The sequence below is a fragment of the Hordeum vulgare genome, chromosome 1H (assembly GCF_904849725.1).
Source record: "Hordeum vulgare subsp. vulgare chromosome 1H, MorexV3_pseudomolecules_assembly, whole genome shotgun sequence".
NCBI classification, from domain to species: Eukaryota; Viridiplantae; Streptophyta; class Magnoliopsida; order Poales; family Poaceae; genus Hordeum; species Hordeum vulgare.
In genome coordinates, this window is record NC_058518.1 from 497471277 (window position 1) to 497494926 (window position 23650).

Genomic DNA, 23650 nt, shown 5'->3' on the forward strand with positions numbered 1-23650 from the left:
ACGTACTGCCGAGGGAAGTCCTTCCCGTATCACCGTTCGCTGGGCATCCGACGGTCGGTGCAGCCGTCGGCCCAGAAGAGATGCGGCCCATTTCAGAAAGAAAAAAAAAACGATCCGTTTGTGAGCATATCTGTCGATATTTCGTCTTGTCAAAAAAAAAAAATCTGTCGGTATTGCAGAAACAAAATTTGGAAGCATATCGTTGATGCTGTCCATTTGTGAGCGTATCCGTCAATTGGGGATCGTTGTAATATAGTGCAGGTGGCAAAGGAGATGAATTGAACTATCAAACTAAATTTGACTAAACCGAATTTTGAGAGCAGATATTGTAATGTAGTGAAGGAGGCAAAAGAGATTAAATAAATTAATTGAAGTGAACCGGTCCATAAAATTAGATTAAAAGTCACTGTAATACAGTAAATAAGACCAAAGAGATCGACTAAACTTGACTGAAATGAACTGTGGCCCAAGCTAAACACTTAACATTGCATAATGAAAATGTTCCAGATGCTTGCTTCTTTAGGCCTTGTTCGGTTAAACCTCTCCTCGAAAGGATCGAAGAGGTTTGGAGGGGATTAAGAAGAAATTTGATCTGTAAGGGATTTAATCCTTTTCAATCCACTCCAACCCCTTCAAACAACTTGCAACCGAACAAGGCCTTAGGATGACTCAAGTTAGAGCATTTGACTTCCACAAGAACAGAAATACATCACCATAACCCAGTAAAAACATCGTCTGTGATTGGTCCCTGTAAATTAATTAACTAAAAAAGTAGGATCTTTTCACATTATCATATCCTGATTGGTCCCTGTGATTGGTCATATGAGGAATATTAGCAGCTCGTTCCTTTTTCATCCTCTCGCGCTGTTTCCCTCTCCCCGTTCCATTGGGCTGGGCTTGAACGTGCATGTGGGCTGACTGCTTCTCATCTGTTTTGCTGGTTCCCGGTTGCTACCGTCGGATGCCTAGCCAACGGCGATACGGGAAGTACTTCCCTCGGCTGTAGTTTTTGGTACGTCAGAGGATCTCGTATTCTCGTTCTTCATTCTTTAAAGCGATCCTGTTTATCGCTCACCTAGGAAATCAAACAAAGAATGTTTATTGCTTGTCATGTGAGCTTGAATACTTTATAGAGCGGCCATATTTATTGTGCGGTTTGGGCAAGTCAAGCTAAGAAAAACAAATTATGCCAGCTTGAGTAGCTTACAGTACCTCTTCCAAAGCGGTGCTTTTGACGAATCTTCAAGTCATTTTTCTTATATATGCGGTTTTTTTACCTGCTTCCCTGTTTTTAGTCTCATTCATTGTTCATGTATTTTACATTTTTTTTATTTTTTTCCTCTTTTAATTTTTTACAGTTCAATTTAAATATATATGAACATTTTACAAAACCACGTTATAAACTTTTTAATAAATGCGTATTTGAAAAATGGAATGAGGATACGCAGTAATTGTGCCTGATTGTGGTTCTAGATGAAGATACATAAATTGTTCTAACATTTAATTATATTTTGTAAATCCACATAAATTTTAGAAAGTTCATATTTACCTCTTCAAGGCACACCATAATGAAAGGAAAACAGAATAAATAATTGAAATACACAAAAAATATGTACAAATAATTATTGTATTTTTTAAATGGAACGAAAACTAAAGTCTGGAATAAAGAGGAGAAGTAAACAATAATATAAAAATATAGAAAACGCATGGGAGAACCGCTTAGATTTGGATAAGAAGAATAAGAGGTAGGAAGAAGAGGTATACTACGCTAAATGACTTTAAAAATCATACTCCCTCCGTTTCGAAATATATGTCCTTCTAGAGTTTTTACTAGAAAACTACATACGGATGTATATAGACATACATATTCATTTATTTTGCTCCGTGTGTAATCTTCTAGTGAAATCTTTAAATGACATATATTTAGGAACGGAGGAAATATAAATTATGCACTAAGCACGGTTCGATAGGGTATGTACCTTGTTGAACAATTTTGCTATATTATTTGACTTTCTTATGCTGACCCCGTTCCTTAGGATGCTTTCCCGACACGAGCCAAGACACGATGTGTTATGTAATAGAGCAACTCTAGCACACCTTTTATATCGTCATATGATCCATAAAATAAGCGTCAGTTTACGATTTTACGTGAAGAAAAATGATCCGAACAAACCACATAAACTCATCCGACCCTTAAAGTTTTTAAGCTTTACCATCAAAACTGTTCTCCCGCCAATGATGATGAAAGCCCTAGACACAAGGGAAGTTCTAATAAGTGAACCAAACGAAAACAACACATATGTACACAATGCATGTCACTGCATCTTCACCCATGCCCCAATGCTCGGCACGTCCTTGCAGTATGTGAAATCTTTCACCCCCACAAGCACGACATGTTTGAATTTTCTTTTGCCAGTACTGCCACATAGTCATTTCAATCATTTGATGTATTTCCATTCACTTTTACTCAACTGACATTCTACTAGAAAATAAAACTATTACACTGCATATATATATTTATTAAGTTACTTCAACTTTACGTCCTAAATTCTTCCGCAGCAGCAACGTGCAGGATATCATCATCTAGTATATGTACAACGATTGAAATCAATTAACCATCCGATAGCGCACACACAATGCATGTCACTGCATTATCCTCGCCCATGCGGCAATGCTGGGCACGTCCTTGGCCACCACATAAACGAGGTAGTACCCCGGTGGCGCCAGCTCTGGCTTCCCTGGCGCGTCCACGGTGATCATATAGCTCCGGCCGTCCGCGATGAAGGACGTGATGGGCAGGATGAGCAGGCGCTGGTTCATGGAGTAGCCATGCGTGGTGAAGGGCGGCGCGTACATGGTGACCATCACGTCGGCCTCTACCACTGGCTCCACCGGCGTCCAGAACCTGAATGTGAACTTTGCCCCGTACCGCATCCCCTCCCTGGGCACCGACAGGACGTCGATCTTGGGTCGGTTGGCGGCGAGTCTCCTATCGAGGTAGGGCGGCGAGAAGCGCTCGACGCGCATCTCGGTGGGGAAGTCGACGCCGCTGAAGTTGTACCCCGAGTTCGTGTTGCCGCCGGCCACGAGCACGGTGGCGTCTGGGAGCAAGGCGGCGGTGGAGTGGTAGACGCGCGAGATGGTGGACTCCGTGAGCGGCCGGAAGCGGGACTCCTGCGGCGCCCACGGCGAGTAGAGGAGCGGCGTGCGCACGGGGGCCCGCGCAAAGCCCCACCCGGCGCACCCCTTGGCGGCGCCGTTGAGCAGGAGCAGGTCGCCGGTGGGGAGGATGAGCATGTCGCCCATGACGCGTTGCACGGGCATCTCCTCGGTGGCCCATTGCGCGTCCTGTTTGACGAGGTTGATGCGGCCGCAGTCCTTGAGCGCCCATCCGTACGTGCCGTTCTCGCCCAACTTGAACGCCGTCTTGTTGGCGCCGCCGCAGATGATCACCTCCGGCTCCAGTTCGGGGCCGCCCTGGAGCTGCTTCCCGCGGAGGTCGAGCGGGAGCATGGCGGACATGGCGGAGGCCGGGTAGTTGCGGGATCCGCCTGGGAGCGGCGGGATGTCGCGGATGACGATCTCGGAGCGGTGGTCGAAGATGATGCCCCGGTCGTTGGCGAAGATGAAGAGGTTGCCGTCGGGAAGGAGGTTGACGAAAGGGTAGAGGTTGTTCTCCACGTCGTCGGTGGTGTCCCGGAGCAACGCGAGCGGCACGGACTGGTGGTTGAACATCCCGGGCCTGGGCAGGGGCTCGAAGGAGAAAGCACGGCGGCCGCCGAAGACGGCGAAGCGGCCATCGGGGAGCATCTGCTGGGTGGCGTACCACCGCCCTTCGAAGAGGCTAAACGGGTGCTCCTTCCAGTCGCAGGTGTCGCAGGGCGAGAGGTAGCGGACAACCCTGTCGCCCTCGAAGTAGCCCCCGGACTGCACGAGGTTACCGTCGGCGTCGAACCCCCCGGCGGAGCACCAGGTGTCGGTGAGTATCTTGAGGGGCCGGATGGCGCCGGTGGTGTAGTCGAACTCGACGGCGTGCGCCCAGCAGTCGGTCCTGTGGCGGCGCGGGTCGTGGCGGCAGTTGTCGAACCGGAGGCGCATGAGGGAGCGGCCCGTGGTGACGGTGTCGAACATGATGGCGCGGCCGTGGCGCATGATGGCGATGTGCATGGCGGAGACGCCGGAGTTCTCGCTGACGATGGTCCAGGCGCCGTCGGGCTTGTCGTCGCGCACGTTGACCCTGAGGGAGATGGTGTCGAGGGAAGCCTTGCTGGGCTCGCCGATGGGCGGCACGCGGGTGAGCCCCATGGTGTTTGGCCGCGCCGCGCCCTTCTCCTCCTGCTCCGTGCGGGGCGGGGGCGGGCTCTTCTGCGGACCGTCGCCGAACGGGTCGAGGTATTCGCTCTCCGGCCGCGCGCGGAAGATGTTGAACGGGTCGAACAGGGCCTCGACGCCGAGGAAGGAGGCGAGGAGCGCCATGGAGAGCACGCCGGCGCGGAGGAGGGAGGAGGACCGGGCCATGGCGCCTCCTTCCCCGATGAGCTCGGCCGACCTCCTCGTCCTTGATTGGATGTGCCTAGTTGCCAAGGTCGGTAGCTCCGGCCGGCGAGCTCATGCGGCTGGCTGAGCTAAAATTGGGTCGCCGCGCTGAACGCGACGGCACCTGTGCCTAGCTACCCATTAATAGCGCGCGAGGATGCATGCAACGACGCGCACGTTCAAATATACCGCATGCATGTCCTTGTGCGCGCGGAAGTTCGTCGTTTGGAGAAACCACCTGTTTGTTCTGCGCGGGGAAGCTTAAAATAAAATTACGTTCTTCCCGAATGTGCATCATTGCGGAAGTTCGTCATTTCGAGAAACCACATGATGATCTGGTGTGACAGACTCTACGTATACATATAACGGGTGCAAGACAGTTTTGCGCACTTGGAACGCTCGGGTTAAACAATAAGAGCCTAGCATGTACACACATGACCTCGGAATACAGGAGATCGTAAGGTCGAGCATGAGTCATATAGTAGATATTATCAACATGGAAATGTTCACCATTAAAACCACCTCATCTCAAGTGATGATGGGACATGGGTTGGTGGATTTGGATCATGTCACACTCAAACAACCTGAGGGATGTTTAGTTGAGTGAGAGTTCTTAAGTAATATGATTAATTTAACTCATTATCATGAACATAGTCAAAATGCCTTTTCAAATTATGTTGTAGATGATTAGTTTGCGCTGTTGCTCCCCTGGTTATGATATGTTCCTAGAGAAAACTAAGTTGAAAGATGATAATAGCAATTATGAGAACTGGGTCCGTAAACTGAGGATTGTCATCATTAATGTGCAGAAGGTTTATGTCCTTAATGCACCGCTCGGTGAGGTACCCCAAGCATTGTCTGTAGATGTTGCGAACATCTGACATACACGTTTTAATGACTACATGATTTTATTAGAACTAACCCGGAGTGGCGCTGTTTTCAGCAGAGCTACCGTCGTGTTTTTTTTGTGTGCAGAAATAAAATTTCTCAGAATGGGCTGAAAATTTATGGAGAATATTTTTAGAAAATATAAAAAATACTGTAGCAAAGAGCTGGGCTAGGAAGTGGATGAGGAGGCCACAAGCCTACTAGGCGCGGCCACCCCCTAGGTCGCGCCCCTGTGGCTTGTGGACTCCTCAAGCACCCCCTTAACATGAGACCGACGCCAAAAATTCCTATAAATCCCAAAACCCCCAGAAAGAAACCTAGATCGAGAGTTCCACCGCCGCAAGCCTCCAGAATCTGAAATATAGACATGATTAGATTGTGTTGATCGCAATACGGTTATTCATTTAAAGAGAATAATGGTTACTCAGTTTATTTGAATAATACCTTCAATGGTCTTGCACCTAAAATGAATGGATTATTGAATCTCGATCGTAGTGATACACATGTTCATGATATTGTTGTCAAAAGTTACAAAGTAGTAACGATAGTACCACTTACTTGTGGCATTGCCGCTTAAGTCATATTGGTGTAAAACGCATGAAGAAGCTCCATACTGATGGATCTTTGGACTCACTCGTTTTTGAATTGTTTGAGACATGTGAACCATGCCTATTGGTGTAAACGCATGAAGAAACTCCATGCAGATGAATTGTTTAGACTCACTTGATTTTGAATCACTTGAGACATGCAAATCATACCACATGGACAAGATGACTGAAGGCCTCGTTTTTCAGTGAGATGGAACAAGAAAGTAACTTATTGGAAGTAATACATTTTGATGTATGCAGTCCAATGAGTGCTGAGGCCCGCGGTGGATATCGTTATGTTCTTAATTCACAGATGATTTGAGTAGATACTAGTGTATTTGCTTGATGAAACACACGTCTGAATTATTGAAAGGTTCAACTAATTTCGGAGTGAAGTTGAAGATCATCGTGACAAGAGGATAAAATGTCTACGATATGATCATAGAGATGAATATCTGAGTTGCGAGTTTGGTACACAATTGAGACAATGTGAAAATTGTTTCACATCTCATGTCACCTGGAATACCATAGTGTGATGGTGTGTCCGAACGTCATAGCCGAGCCCTATTTGATATGGTGTATACTATGATGTCTCTTATCGAATTACCACTATCATTTATGGGTTATGCATTAGAGACAACCGCATTCACTTTAAATAGGGCACCATGTAATTCTGTTGAGATGACACTGTATGAACTATGGTTTAGAGAAACCTAAGTTGTCGTTTCTTAAAATTTTGGGGCTGCGACGCTTATGTGGAAAAGTTTCAACGTGATAAGCTCGAACCCAAAGCGGATAAATGCATCTTCGTAGGACACCCAAAACAGTTGGGTATACCTCCTATCTCAGATCCGGAAGCAAAGTGTTTGTTTCTAGAATGGGTCCTTTCTCGAGAAAAAGTTTTTTTCAAAAGAATTGAGTGGGAGGATGGTAGAAACTTAATGAGGTTATCGAACCGTCACTTCAACTAGAGTGTAGCAGGGCGCAGGAAGTTGTTCCTGTGGTGCCTATACCAATTGAAGTGGAAGCTAATGATAGTAATCATGAAGCTTTGGGTCAAGTTACTACAAAACTCGTAGGTCGACAAGGTCACGTACTACTCCAGAATGGTACGATAACCCTGTCTTGGAGGTCATGTTTTTAGACTACAATAAATCTACGAGCTGTGGAGAAGCGATGATGGGCCCGGATTCTGACAAATGGCTGGGGCCATGAAATCCGAGAGAGGATCCATGTATGAAAACAAAATGTGGACTTTGGAAGAACTACTTGATGGTCGTAAGACTGCTAAGTACAGATGGATCTTTAAAAGGAAGGCAAACGTGATGGTGAAAAGTCACAGTTAAGAAAGCTCAACTTGTCGCAAAGATGTTTTCGACAAACTCAAGGAGTTGACTATGATGAGACTTTCTCACTCATAGTGATGTTAAAAGTCTGTTGGAATTATGTTAGCAGTTGCTGAATTATTTATGAAATCTTGCAGATAGGATGTCAAAACATTGTTTCCTCGACGATTTCCTTTAGGAAAGGTTGTATGTGATACAACCAGAAGGTTTTGTCGATCCTAAGGATGCTAACAAGTATGCAAGCTCCAGCGATCCTTCTATGGTCTAGAGCAAGCATCTCGAAGTTGGAATATACGCTTTGATGAGATGATCAAAGTTTTTGGGTTTATACAAGGTTTGTGAGAAACTTGTATTTCCAAAGAAGTGAGTGGGAGCACTATAGAATTTCTGATGAGTATATGTGGTAGACATATTGTTGGTCGGAAATAGTGTAGAATTTCTAGAAAGCAGAAAGGGTTGTTTGAAAGGTGTTTTTCAAAAGAAAACCCGGATTAAGCTACTTGAGCATTGAGCATCAAGATCTATGGATCAAAGCGCTTAATAGAACTTTCAACGAAATGCATGCCCTCACAAGTTTTTGAAGGAGTTCAAAATAGATCAGCAAAAAAGGAGTTCTTGGCTGTGTTGTAAGGTGTAAATTTGAGTGATACTCAAAGCTCGACCACGGCAGAAGAAAGAGAAAGGACGAAGGTCATCCCCTATGCATTAGCCGTAGACTCTATAGTATGCTATGTTGTGTACCGCACCTGATGTGTGCCTTGCCATGAATCTGTCAGGGGGTATAGAAGTGATCCAGGAATGGATTACTGGACAACGGTCAAAAGTTATCTTTAGTAACTAGTGGACTAAGGAATTTTCTCGATTATGGAGGTGATAAAAGAGTTCGTCGTGAAGGGTTACGTCGATGCAAGCTTTGACACTAATCCGGATGACTCTGAGTAGTAAACCGGATTCGTATAGTGGAGCAGTCATTTGGAATAGTTCCAAATGGCGCGTGGTAGCAGCATCTATAGGATGACATAGAGATTTGTAAATCACACATGGATCTGAAAGGTTCAGACCTGTTGACTAAAAACCTCTCTCACAAGAAAGACATGATCGAACCCCATAAATGTATGTGTTTTAGATTAATTGCAATCACATAGTGATGTGAACTAGATTATTGACTCTAGTGCAAGTGGGAGACTATTGGAACTATGCCCTAGAGGCAATAATAAATTAGTTATTATTTTATTTCTTTATTCATGATAATCATTTATTATCCATGCTATAATTGTCACTAGTGGGGACGGGGCCTTTAGCCCTGGCCCGTAAGGGGCTTTAGTCCCGGTTCACCAACCGGGACTAAATGGACGGGACTAAAGGCCTAACCTTTAGTCCCGGCCCTGTTACAAGCCGGGACTAAAGGTGCTCCACGTGGGCGCCTCGTAGCGCCCCAGGGGCAGGCCCTTTAGTCCCGGTTCGTTACACGGACCGGGACTAAAGAGTTTCAGATTTTGCTTATTTTTGGGTTTTTTTGAATGAAATTATTTTTGGGTTTTAGGGTTTTAGGGTTTAGGTGTTCGGGAGATTAACGTGATGCCTCGTTTGGTGTTCGGGAATTAGTTTTCATATAATTTAAATAGAAATAATTATGCATAAATATATAAGATTAACTTATCTTACAAGCGAGCATATATATACAATTTTATGGAGATCTGAATTATCGGGACTAGAGCCCGTCTATTCGATTACATGGACGAACATCAGTAATGACCCCTAGCTACACTAAATCGTCCTTTGTCATCTATAGCTTCCGTCCTTAGAAAGGTCGCAAGCTCCTCTGCAACAGCAATCGCGCGTTGCTCTGGTAGGACCTTCGTCCTCATGGCCGTGTACTATATAAGAAGAGGAGATGAATATGAATATCAATCATGATAACAAAGAATGACGGGTAAAAATAGAGGTGTGAATGTTCATTGCTTACGTCGAATCTGTGATCCTTGTGCTCAGTGGTAAACGTGCGAATGGTCTCGCAAACATAGTATCCGCATAGATGCGTCCCCCGTGGCTGCTGGTCGCACTTTACGAGAATAGAATATATATAATCAAAATAATAATCTAGCATCATAAATGTATTGAAAATAGAAGTATATCATACTACTACTTACCTGAGCCGCTCTAAAGGTCAGCTTCTCAGGCTCGATACCGGGAGTCACGCACTTGAACCGCTTCCAAACCCTGCCCGACAAGGATAATGATTTGCTAAGTTTTTCATTAATTGATATATCAGAAAATCATCGAAAGAGACCGATAGAGCGCAAGAATGATTGAAATTACCCTTGGAGCATGTCCTGCAGGCTTTGGAACTGTTCCAAGGGTCTCGATAATGGGTCGAAGGCATCAACTCTTCCCTTATCAATTTGAATGTCCAAGAGAATCCAATGGAAGCTGCACATGTATATATATATATATGTGTTAGTAACTTATCAATTACACTTATAAGTGAATGGACACAACAGAGTAAAGACCCTCACCTGAAGTTGTATGGAAACAGTATGTGGTCACAGAAATTTTGATCTGTTAGAAACCTTAGAAGGTTTTCCTCCGTCTCCTTGGGTTTATCAGTTAGTGTCGCTATACGTATTTTATCTGGGTCAATAAACCCAATATTTAGGATGTTCTTACTTTTACAATCCAGAATCTTCATTCTGCATAATAGAGTACAAGTTATATATAGACAATGAATTGAAATAACTAAACAAGTTATATGTAGACAACGAATTGAAAAACTTACAGACAATAGCAACTCATAAGCGATTTGTCGAGGGCGTCGCCATTGTACATCTGGAAGAGTTCATCAAAGTCGACATGGATTTCTTCGGGGCGGCCGTAGTACTCCTGTGGGACACTCACCACGATCATCATTCTCCCATTCTTTGATTCACTTAAGTACCATGTATGCAAGTAACGCATATTTGTTGGGAGATCATCTTTGCTGACCAAAGGCTCTCCCATGACAAACTGTGGCTTAGGGGCTACCACAGCCTTGGGTAACCTGTCGTCTTGGGAAGCCAGAACATTTTCAACCGAGACACCCCATTCAGCCGCCCACTTCTTTGCTATATGCAATTTTCATAACCTTGGATCAAAGAACACCGCATAAAATTGTATCACTACAACTATGATTTCAATGGAACATATTGAACCAATCAGATTTTTCAGGTTGTGGAACACTATTCCAATCAGATTGTGTTCCCTTCAACTAATCAAAATTATTTCACTATAACTATTTGAAGCGAACTAACTATGATTCCAATGGAACATATTAAACACTAGTTGATTCTAATACGATTTTTCAGATTATGGAACACTATTCCAATCAGATTGTGTTCCCTTCAACTAATCAAAATTGTTTCACTACAACTATTTGAAGCGAACCAACTATGGTCCTAATGGAACATATTAAACACTAGTTGATTCTAATACGATTTTTCAGATTATGGAACACTATTCCAATCAGATTGTGTTCCCCTTCAACTAATCAAAATTGTTTCACTACAACTATTTGAAGGGAACCAACTATGATTGAAACAAATAAACTTACAATGCCATTACCTTGGATCAAAGAAAGCCTCAAAACTTACCTCGCCCATTGGAAGATCAAGACATGGTGTGCAAAACATAGTTGGATGATGGCAACACCGCGTTGATCGGCCGTGTACTCCAGATTAAGCCCCAAGAACTTCTCATGATCCACTGCGGCGTCAAGCCATCGTTCCTTCAACTGTCTAAGAAAATGCGGCACCTCGTTGCTCTCGTTCGTGTACACGACATCGAGCTTGGTCTTGCCATGTGCGAGCACCTCCCCAAAGCGAGTTGGCATGGTGGAAGAAGAGAAGGGAAGAAGAGAAGGGAAGAAGAGAGGAGAAGAACAGAGCGAGAGCGAGAGAGGAAGAAGAACAGATAAAGAAGGGCGACGCGACACAGGCTCTGCTTCGGTTGTGGTTTTGTGAAGCGGGATGCAAACCGTTTGGGCCTTTAGTCCTGGGTTGAGCCACCAACCGGGACTAAAGAGGGATACCAACGGTTGCCACCACTACGGCAAGCCACGTGTTAGGCCTTTAGTCCCGGGTTGAGCCACCAACCGGGACTAAAGAGGGATACCAACGGTTGCCACCACCACTGCCCACCGCGTAACCCTTTAGTCTCGGTTTGGGACACGAACCGGGACTAAAGGCTCCTTACGGGCCGGGACTAAAGCCTCGAGGGAGGCATTGAAAATTGGGGCGACGTGGCCGGACCTTTAGTCCCGGCCCAGAGGCAGGCCGGGACTAAAGGGTCCCGGCCAAAGGCCCGTTTTCCACTAGTGTGTATTGATTGGAAACTCAAATACATGTGTGAATACATAGACAAAACACTGTCCCTAGTGAGCCTCTAGTTGACTAGCTCGTTGATCAAAGATGATCAAGGTTTCCTGGCCATAGACAAGTGTTGTCACTTGATAATGGGATCACATCATTAGGAGAATGATGTGATGGACAAGACCCAAACTATGAACGTAGCATATGATCGTGTCAGTTTATTGCTACTGTTTTCTGCATGTCAATGTATCTGTTCCTATGACCATGAGATCATGCAACTCCTGGACACCGGAGGAATACCTTGTGTGTTATCAAACATCGCAACGTAACTGGGTGACTATAAAGGTGCTCTACAGGTATCTCTAAAGGTGTCTGTTGGGTTGGCATGGATCAAGACTGGGATTTGTCACTCCGTGTGACGAAGAGGTATCTCGAGGCCCACTCGGTAATACAACATCACAATAAGCCATGCAAGCAATGTGACTAAGAAGTTAGTCACGGGATCTTGTACTACGGAATGAGTAAAGATACTTGACCGTAATGAGATTGAACTAGGTATAGAAATACCGACGATCGAATCTCGGGCAAGTAACATACCGAAGGACAAAGAGAACTGCATACGGGATTATCTGAATCCTTGACATAGAGGTTCAACCGATAGAGACCTTCATATAATATGTAGGAGCCAATATGGACATCCAGGTCCCGCTATTGGTTATTGACCGGGGAGTGTCTCAGGTCATGTCTGCATAGTTCTCGAACCCGCGGGGTCTGTTCACTTAAGGTTCGGTGACGTTTCGGTATAGTTGAGTTATAGGTGTTGGTGATCGAAAGTTGTTATGAGTCCCGGATGAGATCCTGGATGTCACGAGGAGATCCGTAATGGTTCGGAGGTAAAGATTGATATATAGGAAGTCCTGTTTTGATCACCGGAAAGGTTTCGGGCTCATCGATAGTGTACCGGGAGTGCCAGGAGGGTACAGGGGGGCATCAGGAGGGGTGTCTTGACCCAAAAGGCCTCATGGGCTGTGGGAGGAGTAAAACCAGCCCCTAGTGGGCTGGCCGAACCAACCACTAAGGCCCATGTGGCCAGAGGTGGGAAAAACCCAAAGGAAAGGAAGGGAAGGAGTCCAAATAGGAAAGGAATCCTCCTTGGAGTAGGATTGGAGGTGGACTCTTCCACCTCCCCCTAGTTCGGACGAACCCCTAGAGGGTTTTTTGGCTGCCTCCTCCCCTCCCTCCCTCCTATATATACTAGAGGAGTTAGAGGGAAAAGCTAACCTTAATTGCCACGTGTTCCCTCTACTTCTCTCTAGATCTGTTTCTCCTCTAGTCTAGTTCAACGGTGCTTAGGCGAAGCCCTGCCGGATTAGTTCACCACCACCACCACCACGTCGCCGTGATGGAGAACTCATGTACCTCTCTGCCCCTCTTGCTGGATCAACAAGGCGGGGATCATCATCAAGCTGTACGTGTGCTGAACGCGGAGGTGTCGTCCGTTCGGCAATAGATCGGGATGGATCGTAATGGGATCTCGGGACGGATCGTGATGTAATCGTGGTACGGGCTGCAATTTGAATCGCGAAGATGTTCCACTACATCAACCGCGTTATATACGCTTTCGCTTAGCGATCTACAAGGGTATGTAGATTTACTCTCCCCTCTCGTAGATGATCATCACCATGGATAGGTATTGCGTGTGCGTAGGAATTTTTTTGTTTCCCATGCAACGTTCCCCAACAGCGCTCCCCCCTCTCGTAGATGTTGATCCCCATAAATTGATCTTGGTGAGCGTATGAAATGTTTTGTTGCCCATGCGATGTTTCCGAACATGTTGATCATCCCAAATACGCGACTCCGCTAGAGACCTAGAGTTGCTCTAACATTGATTATTTGTGCAGGCCTTGGTTAGGAATTTGCCAATGTAGTTACCCTCTCTTGAAATAGGCTTTCACCCCGCTATATAGATATATCAACCATCTGATACATCAAAGATCCCAATGCTGGGGCAGGCAGCATAAGAATGCCCTCATGAGAACCTAACTAGCTTTTTTCACTCACTTAATTATTACCAATCTCTCTTGTTGGAACACAAATTTATCTTAAGAAACACCAATTGTAATGTAGATGCGCATGCGCGCGTGCAGACGCACACATAATCTACACCATCACCACACATGCATTCACATAGCATCTACGGGAAACTGGATGAGAGCAATGCACCGAATCAGTGAGGCACCAAATGGTCAAATCTAGAATTTATTCTTCAATGAATGGGAGTACCACTAATTGGTTCTCATGTTCGAAAAGAACATAGAGCATCTACAACTGTACCCCTCAAACCTTCATCAAACGTCCGGACAGGCCGCCCGGTTACTGACCGGTCACGAAAAAGGATCCAGACGGACCCCTCAAACAGGCCTAAAACGCCCGGGCTGACCGACACCCCTCATATGCATCCAAATATGGTCCGCATATGGGGATCCCGGGCACACCCGCCACGTACGACCTGACATCCCGCCCCTACCCTAAATTGCATCAAATCCACCCCGCAGACCTGCTGGATCCATTTTCTGTTTTCCTCTCTTCTTCCTCTGCGCGCCGTCTGCCTCGCAGCTCCGCCGCCGTGCGTGCTCCATCGCCTAGTAGCCTTTGCCACCCGATCGCTCGGTCAGGGGGATCATCTCTCCCGACCTCTCCGCACAGGATGTCATCGCCGGTCCGGAAGACATCGCGGTACGTCCGACAACTCTCTGGCTGTGCCTTGCACCGGATGTGTTTGACATAATGTCAGACCGAATTTTTTGGTCAAATTTTTAGGGAAAACGATGGATTTCGATGCTTCGTTCGGCGAGGAGTATGGACCGACGGAGCTTGATCAACTGATTCGAGATGAGTTCTTTGATTCATTGGATTCAAACGAAGAAGTGGACATGATGATGCTCATGAGCATGCAAGAGGGAATGGATCGGGAAGTGGAGCACATTCTCAATTTCAAGGGCTCAATCAAAGGGAAAAGAGTCATCAATCGGGATAGGGTATCCGGAGCAAAGCTACTGCAGAAGATTGCTTTAATCCGGACCCAACTCTCCCGGATGATACATTTTTCATCGTTGTTTTCACATGGCCATTGTTTATGCGCATTGTGGAGGAAGTGGAGGCACACGATGACTACTTCAGGCTCACAAGGGATTGTTACAGTCAACTCTGTTTCTCTGCCAAGCTGAAGTGCATGACTGCTATGAGGATGCTTGCACTTGGTACTGCGGCAGATGCCATTGGTGAAATGGTCAGGACGGGGGAGAGCACATGCCTGAAAATGACTCTCAAGTTTGTCCGTGCCGTGGTGAAGGGGTTTGGAGCAGAGTATCTGAGAGAGCCAAATGCACAGGACATGAAAAAGTTGTTGGCTATTGAAGAGGCCAGATGGTTTCCAGAAATGACCGGATCAATCAATTGCATGCATTGGTAATCAGTGGCCGAGCCAGGAACTATGAAGGCCCCTCGCAAGCCCGAGGCCAAATACTAGCCACAACTATACACGGTCGTGAACAGTAGAAAACTAGCCACAGTACACCAAGGAACACAACCTCACGCCCCAGGCGGTGGCCTGGGCAGCCTAGGGCTTGTCTCCGCCACTATTGGCAATGAAAGAACTGTCTCAAAGGTTTGCGCAAAATTAGTAAGCTAGACACCAAATGGTCAAATTTAGAGTTTATTCTTCAGTTAATGGGAGTACCACTAATTGGTTCTCATGTTCAGAAAGAACTTACTCTGTGTGAGTTGTTAGCATGTACACTTGTATGGGATGATCAGACAACAATTAAGATCGTATGATTAGCTAGCCTAGCATAATTAATTTAACACTGCCATTTGAGGTCCATCCAATGTGCAGAATGTACGGATTGATCAATGAGATCATGTGTACGTTAATTTGGATTTGCTTTTGCAGCATGCATACCAATAATTGGTACGATCGAAGATTGAGATCGATAGGGTGTACATCCATATCATCAGCTAATACTAATATATTCTTTTTGAGAAATTATAATATATTCCAGTGACAATGATCATGTCAAGAGAAAAGGGCATGCATGAAAATACCCAAAAAACAAAAAGGACCTACGCATGATGCATGAGTGATATATATCGATCTGCAAGCACAAACATTATAGTATTGATAACATTATTTAATTGAGTTAGATTTTCTCTTTTCATAGTGTTTGCAGATTTTCCCGTACAATAAAAGTTGTGTGTAATATTAGTATTTGTAACCTTAGGTCGACAATGGAATTAGATTATTGTCTCTTTTCAAGTTTTTGTAGGTCGGCATGATATATGGTTTCTTGAGCATGGTTGGTAAAGCAGTCAGTTGTTGGATTAGCTATAAGCGTTTGATAGTTGCTCCATGAGGCATAGGATTGGGAGCAAGCTGCATGCAAGCTAGCTTTTCTCGGTCCATGTGGTGTAGCCTAGATGGAGAAGTCGCTTCACTCTTTCCAGTAGGATTTTGATGACATGAAACATACTATAGCCTGTCTAGTGAGACTTGTACGTACTCAAGAAAAGAGGATATCGGCATTCACAAGTGTTGTGATATGTTAACGTAATCAATAGAGCACCTCATTATCACCATGGGTATTCACATGTAAAATATACATCAAGTGATCTCAAATTCAATATTCAATCCGAAATAATTAAATCTTAAAGAAAAAGATTCAATTCATCATAATAAGATAGCAAGGGATGAACACCATATGATCCAATCATATTAACAAAGCCCGTGATACATCAAGATCGTGACATCTCAAAAACACGAGAGAGAGAGAGATCAAACACATAGCTACTGGTACATATCCTCAGTCCCGAGGGTGAACTACTTCCTCTTCGACATGGAGACCATCAGGATGATGGAGATAACCTACGGTGATGATTGCCCCCTTTGACAGGATACTAGAAAGGGTTTCGGATGAGATTTCTTCTACTTATAGAGTTGCGATGGCGGAGCGAAAGTTCTAGATTAACTTTTAGGGTTTTCCAATATATATAATTTTTCAGCATTAGAATGCCGTCAAACGGAGCCAGGAGATCATGTGGGAGTTGAGGAACAGCAGTGAACCCAAGGCGGACTAAAAGGCGCTGCGAGCAGGTGATTGCCTCTCTTCGGAGGGCGAACACACGTACAAGTGAGGTAACTCCTTCCCATCATCTACGTTAGCTAGCAAGTGCCATATGTCGGCTTGTAGTTTAGGGTTTTGCTTCAGCACCAACCGACAAAACCATTGTTGCTTTTGTTTCCAAATGCATAGCTCACGTCAAGGTAGAGGGAACTACCTCCAGCTCCGCTCCAACATGGAATGAACTTATAAGAGTTTGGATCGTGTCGAAGTTGCCTCGCAGGCTTAACCAAGTCTCACCATGGGCCCCACTTTCTGCATAGGAAGCGCCCCGGAGGAATGCACCACTAGTGTGACATCCTACTCAGCGCGCTACATACCACCGGTATTGAGCCCCGCCAAACATAATGGGGCAAAACTTTAAAGGGATACAAGCTGAAATAAATTTGTTTCAAAGGGATTTTTTTTAAATGGGGGTAAACCTATGTCATGAACTAATGTGAAATTTACTTTATAATTAAACACAAAAATAGGCAAAAGCGTGGATTTCAGCGTGCTTGGGAGCTTAACTACAGTCAAACCTTACTTCCAAACATGCACAACAAAGCCGCGGCCAGAGACAACATGTACGTATATACATCCTTTTGACCCATCCCATGAGTGTATATACATTAGTTCTCGCAAAGAAAGAGTGTGTATACATTAGTTCTCGTTTGTTTGTTTATGTGTGTGTGTGTGTTCATGCATGCATGGGGCTTAGAAAGGGTCAAAAGATAATACGGAGTATTAGATACCACGCATGTATGTTCATCAAAAAAATTCAGAGCACATGCATGTAAGGTGCCTCCTAGCAGCATGCAGATTTGCACATTATTTATTAGCGAAAATTTGTAAACAACGGAAAACACCTTTTTGAGCCAGGAGTGCTCCTAAGCATGATTACGAGATTAAGATCACCATCGATATTATGATGGATACCGATCAATGCCCAAAATACTGTGCCAGAATGTACATACCCATGTTATCATCATACAATACAACACTAGCTAGGTGCATAAGGCAGTGTGATCAGTGGCCTAGCTAGACCAACTGATCTATATATCCTTGTGATTCCGCGTCAGAACATTCATTCTGAAATCCATGGCCGTAGTGCACTTATGTCTGTACAAATTAACTAGCTAGCTAGCCAGCATCCATCACCAAATCAATCACTATATGCATGAGAATTAAACACACCGCATGATAAGCTCTCCAGTTTGTGTGACACCATATCCATGAATATGCAAGGAGCATGGACATGTTTAAATAGGCGGGATCATAGCTTGAGCTCAAGGTCCACATCATCCAGGTTCGTACTCACCGATGATGAGTCCACTGTCGCCATTTGATTTAGGTCCAGCTGTCGCATGAAACAAATTATCAAAAATAAATTTCCAGAACAATTAACAGCTTATTTATGAGCCAACACAAATTTGATTGTATCAGTGTAAATTGTACAATGAGTCATGTGTTTTCAAATATAAGATGGCGCATTGTTGGACTGGGTTTAAGGACATCATCACATGCACCATAAAGCAAAAAAACCTAGGGACTGGTTTGTAGTACCATGCTAGTAACCATGCACTCATGCAATGCAAGCATGTTGGACTAATTAATAGAACCAAAACATAAAACGAGTGACACTTTCGACAAATAGAAGTGTAATTTGTTATAGTATTTTCTTACCTATCTTCAATATTATTGAAATGGAAAGGAAGTGGACAAGACATGTTGCATTTCAAGAAAGAGTACTCCCTCCGATCCATATTACTTTTCTTTGATTTGTGTTAGACACATCTGTATCTAGACAAATCAAAGACAAGTAGTATGAATTGGAGGGAGTATATCAGATCAAAATTTTCTTACAAGTACAAGAAAACTTTAAGCCCGCATACGTAAACATCACAAAATTAATGTTAGCTTTTTTTATTTTAATTTACATGACACACACATCTTGAAAGCAAATGCATCAACACACTTTTACTTAAGCCTCCCCCACTCCCTCACCCCACCCCCTCCCCCCCCCCCCCCCCCTGGCCAATCCCTAAAAAGTACCATGTAAAAATAAACTTTGCATACGCAATTTATTTTATTATGTATACAGAATAATCTTAGAGAGTAATTAGGAGCAGGAAAAACAATTAAGCAGGTAAACATATATAGTGTTGAGTAAAAAAGGGTATATGATTTGTCCAAAAAACATTAGGTGAATGTTTGCAAAATTAGTTCAAAGATTGCGTACAGAGCAACAAAAAGTATCTCATGCATGTATATATCTAACTCATGTTTTTTGTATCGGTATGATAAATATAGATGTACTTCATGATTTTGGATGTAAATTCTGGAGCAGCATGCGTCATTTTGAACAGATAGATTATCCATGACGGTACAAATACACTTCCACATACCCACCGACCTCGGGTTCGAAGAGAGGCAAGGTGTGGTCGCTCCCCGGATGAGGGTAATGTGTTGCACCATAGGCAGTTGCTCCATGGTAACTCGACACGGATCTGAAGGTTAATTAGATGAATGTTTAATCATATTAATCAATTCTGTCTGGGGCATTTGCAGTTTAGATCGTACGTCGACCTTGCATTGGACGCAAGCTAATACTAATAGATACCTGATGATGGGAGTAGTTGGGGATTCGCCATATCTCATGTCTCCTGATCTCCATCCATTATAGGCCATCTATGTATGTTACAATACACATGCATGTCTGGTTAGGCAGCACACACCGGCATAAGAAATGCAGCATGCATGATGATAAGGCTATCACGTGCATGGGAGAATAAAATCCGATCTTTGGTTGCAATGATACTCTTGTTCTTCCCTGCGGATTCACACGTATACATACACCAAAAGGTTCTAACATAGCGTATCATATTATCGTGCATTATTGATACAGCTAGCACGTACTACTACTAGAAAAGTGTTGCTGGGACTATTTAAAGTGCCAGAAGAAAATTTTAAGCGAAATATAAATATACAAGACAGATTTTCTGTCCAACTTTTCTGATCTTGTGGGGTGCTCTCACTCATTATTTGTTGCTGAATTATAGTGTTTAGTCAACTAAATTATCATATTTGATTGAACACGCATCTTTAATCTTGGGCACCTTCTTCGCAAACCTCTAGCTACCGATAGAAAAGATAACAACATTTAATTGGGCAACATTCTGGTTAACATAGTACCACATCTGCTAGCATGCGTGTATACTCATTGCCTCGAATTTAATTTTGAGCTGAGTAAAATTGCATATGCCACAAGATATGGATGGATCTGATAGGTTGATAAAGCAATGATGTTGGTTAACCACAGCCCTTAACTTGAATTGGGATTTGTGCTAGTCAGATATTTTTAAAGGTTGTCTATCACCATGGAAAAATTTACCACCACTGCAATCAATAATATTACTACATCAATTAAGAATCAATAATATTACTACATCAATTAAGAAATAGTAATACTACTTCTAATCAGTTTTAACCGAAGCAACTCATTTCATATAAATTTTCTTAAAGACTTGCATTTGTGATGAGAGAGAGAGAGAGAGAGCACTGTAGTGTGTCTGATGAACTTAAATATATCAAAAAATGAATGAACATGCATGTTTAATCTCCGGAGCCGTCTAAATTAACCTAACTAGTAGCTACTAAGGCGATAACAACAAACAACTGGTCAAACGTTTTGGTAAGTGTGAAACCATCTAACTAGCATGTATATAGTACTCGAAACACTTGGTTAATTCTCAACTGAGTAAACTTACACATACCACAAGATTTGGATGGAACGGGTAGTTCGATGAGACGTTGGTGTTGTTAGCATGGAAGGAGGAGGAGGGCGAAGACGACAGTGAGTAGTTCAACGACGACCGTGCATCTTCCTGCTCGATCAACCAATCAAATTCCAAAATCGTACCAAATCAGAAATCATGCACCTAATAGACATGTCTTGACAAGATCAGACACCCCGGTTAATGAACATAACACGAGCTATTTAAACATCAAGCTAGCTACTTCGTGCATGAACATGCGATGAGTAATTACCTGCAGGTTGAAGCTACCGGTTCCATGGATCGACGACGACGACGGAGGTGGCTGTCCGACGAGAGGAGGGTGGTGCTGGTACTCGGCCATTTCAGCCTGCAACCTGATCTTCTCAAGCTGCGCGACGCCGAGGCCCCGCTGCGGCTGCCTCGGCTTCTCGACGGCGGCAGCTCGCTTGCCCCTCCTGGACCCCGACCCCGACCCCGACGAGGAGGAGGAGGATCTCCCCCTGCCCCACTCCATGCTGTCCCCAAAGTTGCTTGCACTCATGGCCTCATGGGATCGAACCCAGGTGTAGCTACCAACAGACAAGACCTAGGTAGGAGACGACCAAGAAATGGGGGCAAGAAAAGGAGGTGGAGGAAAAGGGGAAGCTGGGTGGTGTCGAGAGGGCCGGCCACTTAAAGTGAAAGGGAGAGATCGCCTTGCACGCCCAGTATCGATCCCTCTTAATTATTAAATGGAGACTCCAGGCTGCCTAAACGAAAGCTTGATTTCATTATTTATGTTATATAAGATAACCATATATATAGTGACATGGCCTTGATTTGCTAGTTTATGCAATCGATCGATACCATGTGACCCAAACCACATTAACAAAAGAAGAGTCAAAAGGGGTTCAGATCAGAGACAATCCCCTAATTAAAATGCCACTCCTGACTAATACAATTCCCCCTACATTATGCGAATTTTTGGAGGCCGGGCTCCATGGAGCCCTTTTTTTCCAAAATCTTTAAAAATGACATTTCCATGTTTCACAAAAATTCAAAAAGAAAATCATGTGCAAACTTATACATATTCATGACGGGTCTGAAAATTTTCGTTCAAAAATATTAGGATTTGCATGCTTTGCAAAAAGACAAAATCTAGGCCCAACAACAAAACAATTTGACCCATTTTCATTTACGTATTTGTCTTTTTTGTGTACGTCATGTATGAAAGTATATTGTTCTGAAACTTTCCTCAGACGTGTTAAACATGTATTTGTGTATGTACAATTTTTTTTCAAATTTTGTTGCGCTATATAAACATGATTTTTTTAAAAACGAGCTCACTGGAGCCAGGCCTCCATTGGTCATTTGCGATATTAAGCACCGGTATATTTCTGCTAACAGGTCCCAAAAAACAATATTCGAGGGGATTTTCTTAGAAGATTCCTCAAATATAACCTTCTCTCCCGAAACTTCCCCTCAGCCAGTAGCTCAAATATATTCTAGAGTGGGCTATTACTCAGTAAAAATAGGAACATGTCCTTCCGCTTCCCACTTGCCAACAAGTTTCCCGTTCGACAATCTCGCCGCCGCCTACCCCTGACCCCAATGATAGCCGAAATGGATAGCCCCACCCATGCCTCACTCCCGATCACCCGTGCCAGCGCTGAAGACCCAACATTAGCCGAAAATTCGGTGTTGCGAGGACCCAAATTGCGGCGCCAAGACAAGAATATCAATGAGAGCTCTGGTCACCCGGTATCGTCGCCCTCAATAAGCCACCCGACAACAATTGGCCCAACCAACTCACAAACAGGATTGTTGGCCATCGGGCAAGGCGGAGGACAACATAACTATAGCGGTGAGGGAAAACAAGGTTGCGGTCACCCCGACGCCTTCCCCTTGGCCTCTCCTGGCGCCAAGGCCTACTCCTCTGCCCTCCCCTCCACCTTTGGCTTTCGAAGAGGAGCAAAATTTATACGAGGCCAAGATGCTAGAGAAAAGGCATGCGAAGAATTTTTCTTTCTTTCTTTCTTTCTTTCTTTCTTTCTTTCTTTCTTTTTGTTTTGCAATTTCTCAGTTGAGTGATGCATGATATGATATTGATTGTTAGGTTATTTTTCTTCTGTAGTGAGCGATATGGAGACGATTTCATGGAACAATTGAATGCAAACCACACACTCGGCATGGACATCATTTCTATATCCATGCCATGTGCCCAACATAAGACAAGAAATGCTGAGATGGTGGAGGGGGTCGAGGAGATGGGCAGGCCGGATACCTAAACATGCAAAGCTAAGCAAGAAGAATTGCAGTATTGTACCATACAAGGAAGGGTTGATTGCATCGGTGGAGGTGAAGAGGGAATTGGCGGCCGATCGGGAGGAGGAGAGGATGGCTAGTTTCCATGAGTGGAAGATGGTGGAGGAGGAGGAGTGGAAGGCCAAGGTAGCGGCCGATATGCGAAAGATGCAAGCGAAAGAAAAAAATATATTATAACTCGAGGTGCAAAGGCTTGCGTTGGAGGCCGAGGAAAAAGGAAAAATATTGAGATTGAGGAGCAAAGACTTGCGTTGGAGGGCGAGGAGCAAAGGATCAAGACGGTGACAGAGGAGCATCCTGTCATGTTCATGGGTTCTAGCAAGATGGACGAGAGTGCAAAACAATATGGCAAGTTAACTCGTGGTGACATCTTGCATAAGTTTGGCGGTGTTGACGGCAACAATGGTAGCACCGGCGGTGATGACACGAGTGCGTGAGGCTTCTGTGAACAATGATGGATTTCAATCCACCGTGTGCTTGATGTTTTTTTTAAATGAACTTGTTCATTCCGTGTTTTTGGCACAAATTATGGTTGTGTTTAGTTGTTTGTTGGATCGGATGAACTATATTTATGCTTGCGGTTGAATTATGATGTGGTACGTCTGAATTGTTGATGTTTGTTTTAAAATGTAACGAATTTGTCATAATTATTTGAAAAAAAGTTTAGATGAATTAAAAAATACTTTGGGGGATTAACTGTTAGTAGATCTA

At 44.1% G+C, this 23650-nt stretch overlaps 2 protein-coding genes across 3 annotated transcripts; both read right to left on the minus strand.

Annotated features, from left to right (window-relative positions):
- Nucleotides 1-2383: 2383 nt before the first annotated feature.
- LOC123419123 (aldehyde oxidase GLOX1-like) lies at nucleotides 2384-4665 on the minus strand. The gene has a single exon (XM_045107135.1). It carries the CDS (start codon nucleotides 4516-4518, stop codon nucleotides 2644-2646), a length of 1875 nt encoding a protein of 624 aa, XP_044963070.1. The 5' UTR covers nucleotides 4519-4665; the 3' UTR covers nucleotides 2384-2643.
- A 13099-nt stretch (nucleotides 4666-17764) lies between these two features.
- LOC123419139 (protein SPEAR3) lies at nucleotides 17765-21321 on the minus strand. Of its 2 annotated transcripts, none has more exons than XM_045107136.1 (5): nucleotides 20907-21321; nucleotides 20633-20743; nucleotides 19480-19547; nucleotides 19273-19366; nucleotides 17765-18216 (listed from the first exon to the last, which is right to left on the minus strand). In XM_045107136.1, exons 1-5 carry the CDS (start codon nucleotides 21174-21176, stop codon nucleotides 18133-18135), a joined length of 627 nt encoding a protein of 208 aa, XP_044963071.1. In that variant the 5' UTR covers nucleotides 21177-21321; the 3' UTR covers nucleotides 17765-18132. The 2 variants fall into 2 exon arrangements, with proteins under 2 accessions (XP_044963071.1, XP_044963072.1); XM_045107137.1 differs by having other exon boundaries at nucleotides 18123-18216; nucleotides 19265-19366.
- Nucleotides 21322-23650: the final 2329 nt, after the last annotated feature.

Bases quoted from the DNA above. Each gene is read 5' to 3' on its own strand.
- LOC123419123 (XM_045107135.1), bottom strand. From the start codon at position 4,518: ATGGCCCGGTCCTCCTCCCTCCTCCGCGCCGGCGTGCTCTCCATGGCG.
- LOC123419139 (XM_045107136.1), bottom strand. From the start codon at position 21,176: ATGAGTGCAAGCAACTTTGGGGACAGCATGGAGTGGGGCAGGGGGAGA. The intron at 20,744-20,906 runs GTAATTACTCAT...TTGATCGAGCAG, and splicing joins CCGGTAGCTTCAACCTGCAG to GAAGATGCACGGTCGTCGTT. The intron at 18,217-19,272 runs GTCGGTGGGTAT...TTCATGCGACAG, and splicing joins TGCCTCTCTTCGAACCCGAG to CTGGACCTAAATCAAATGGC.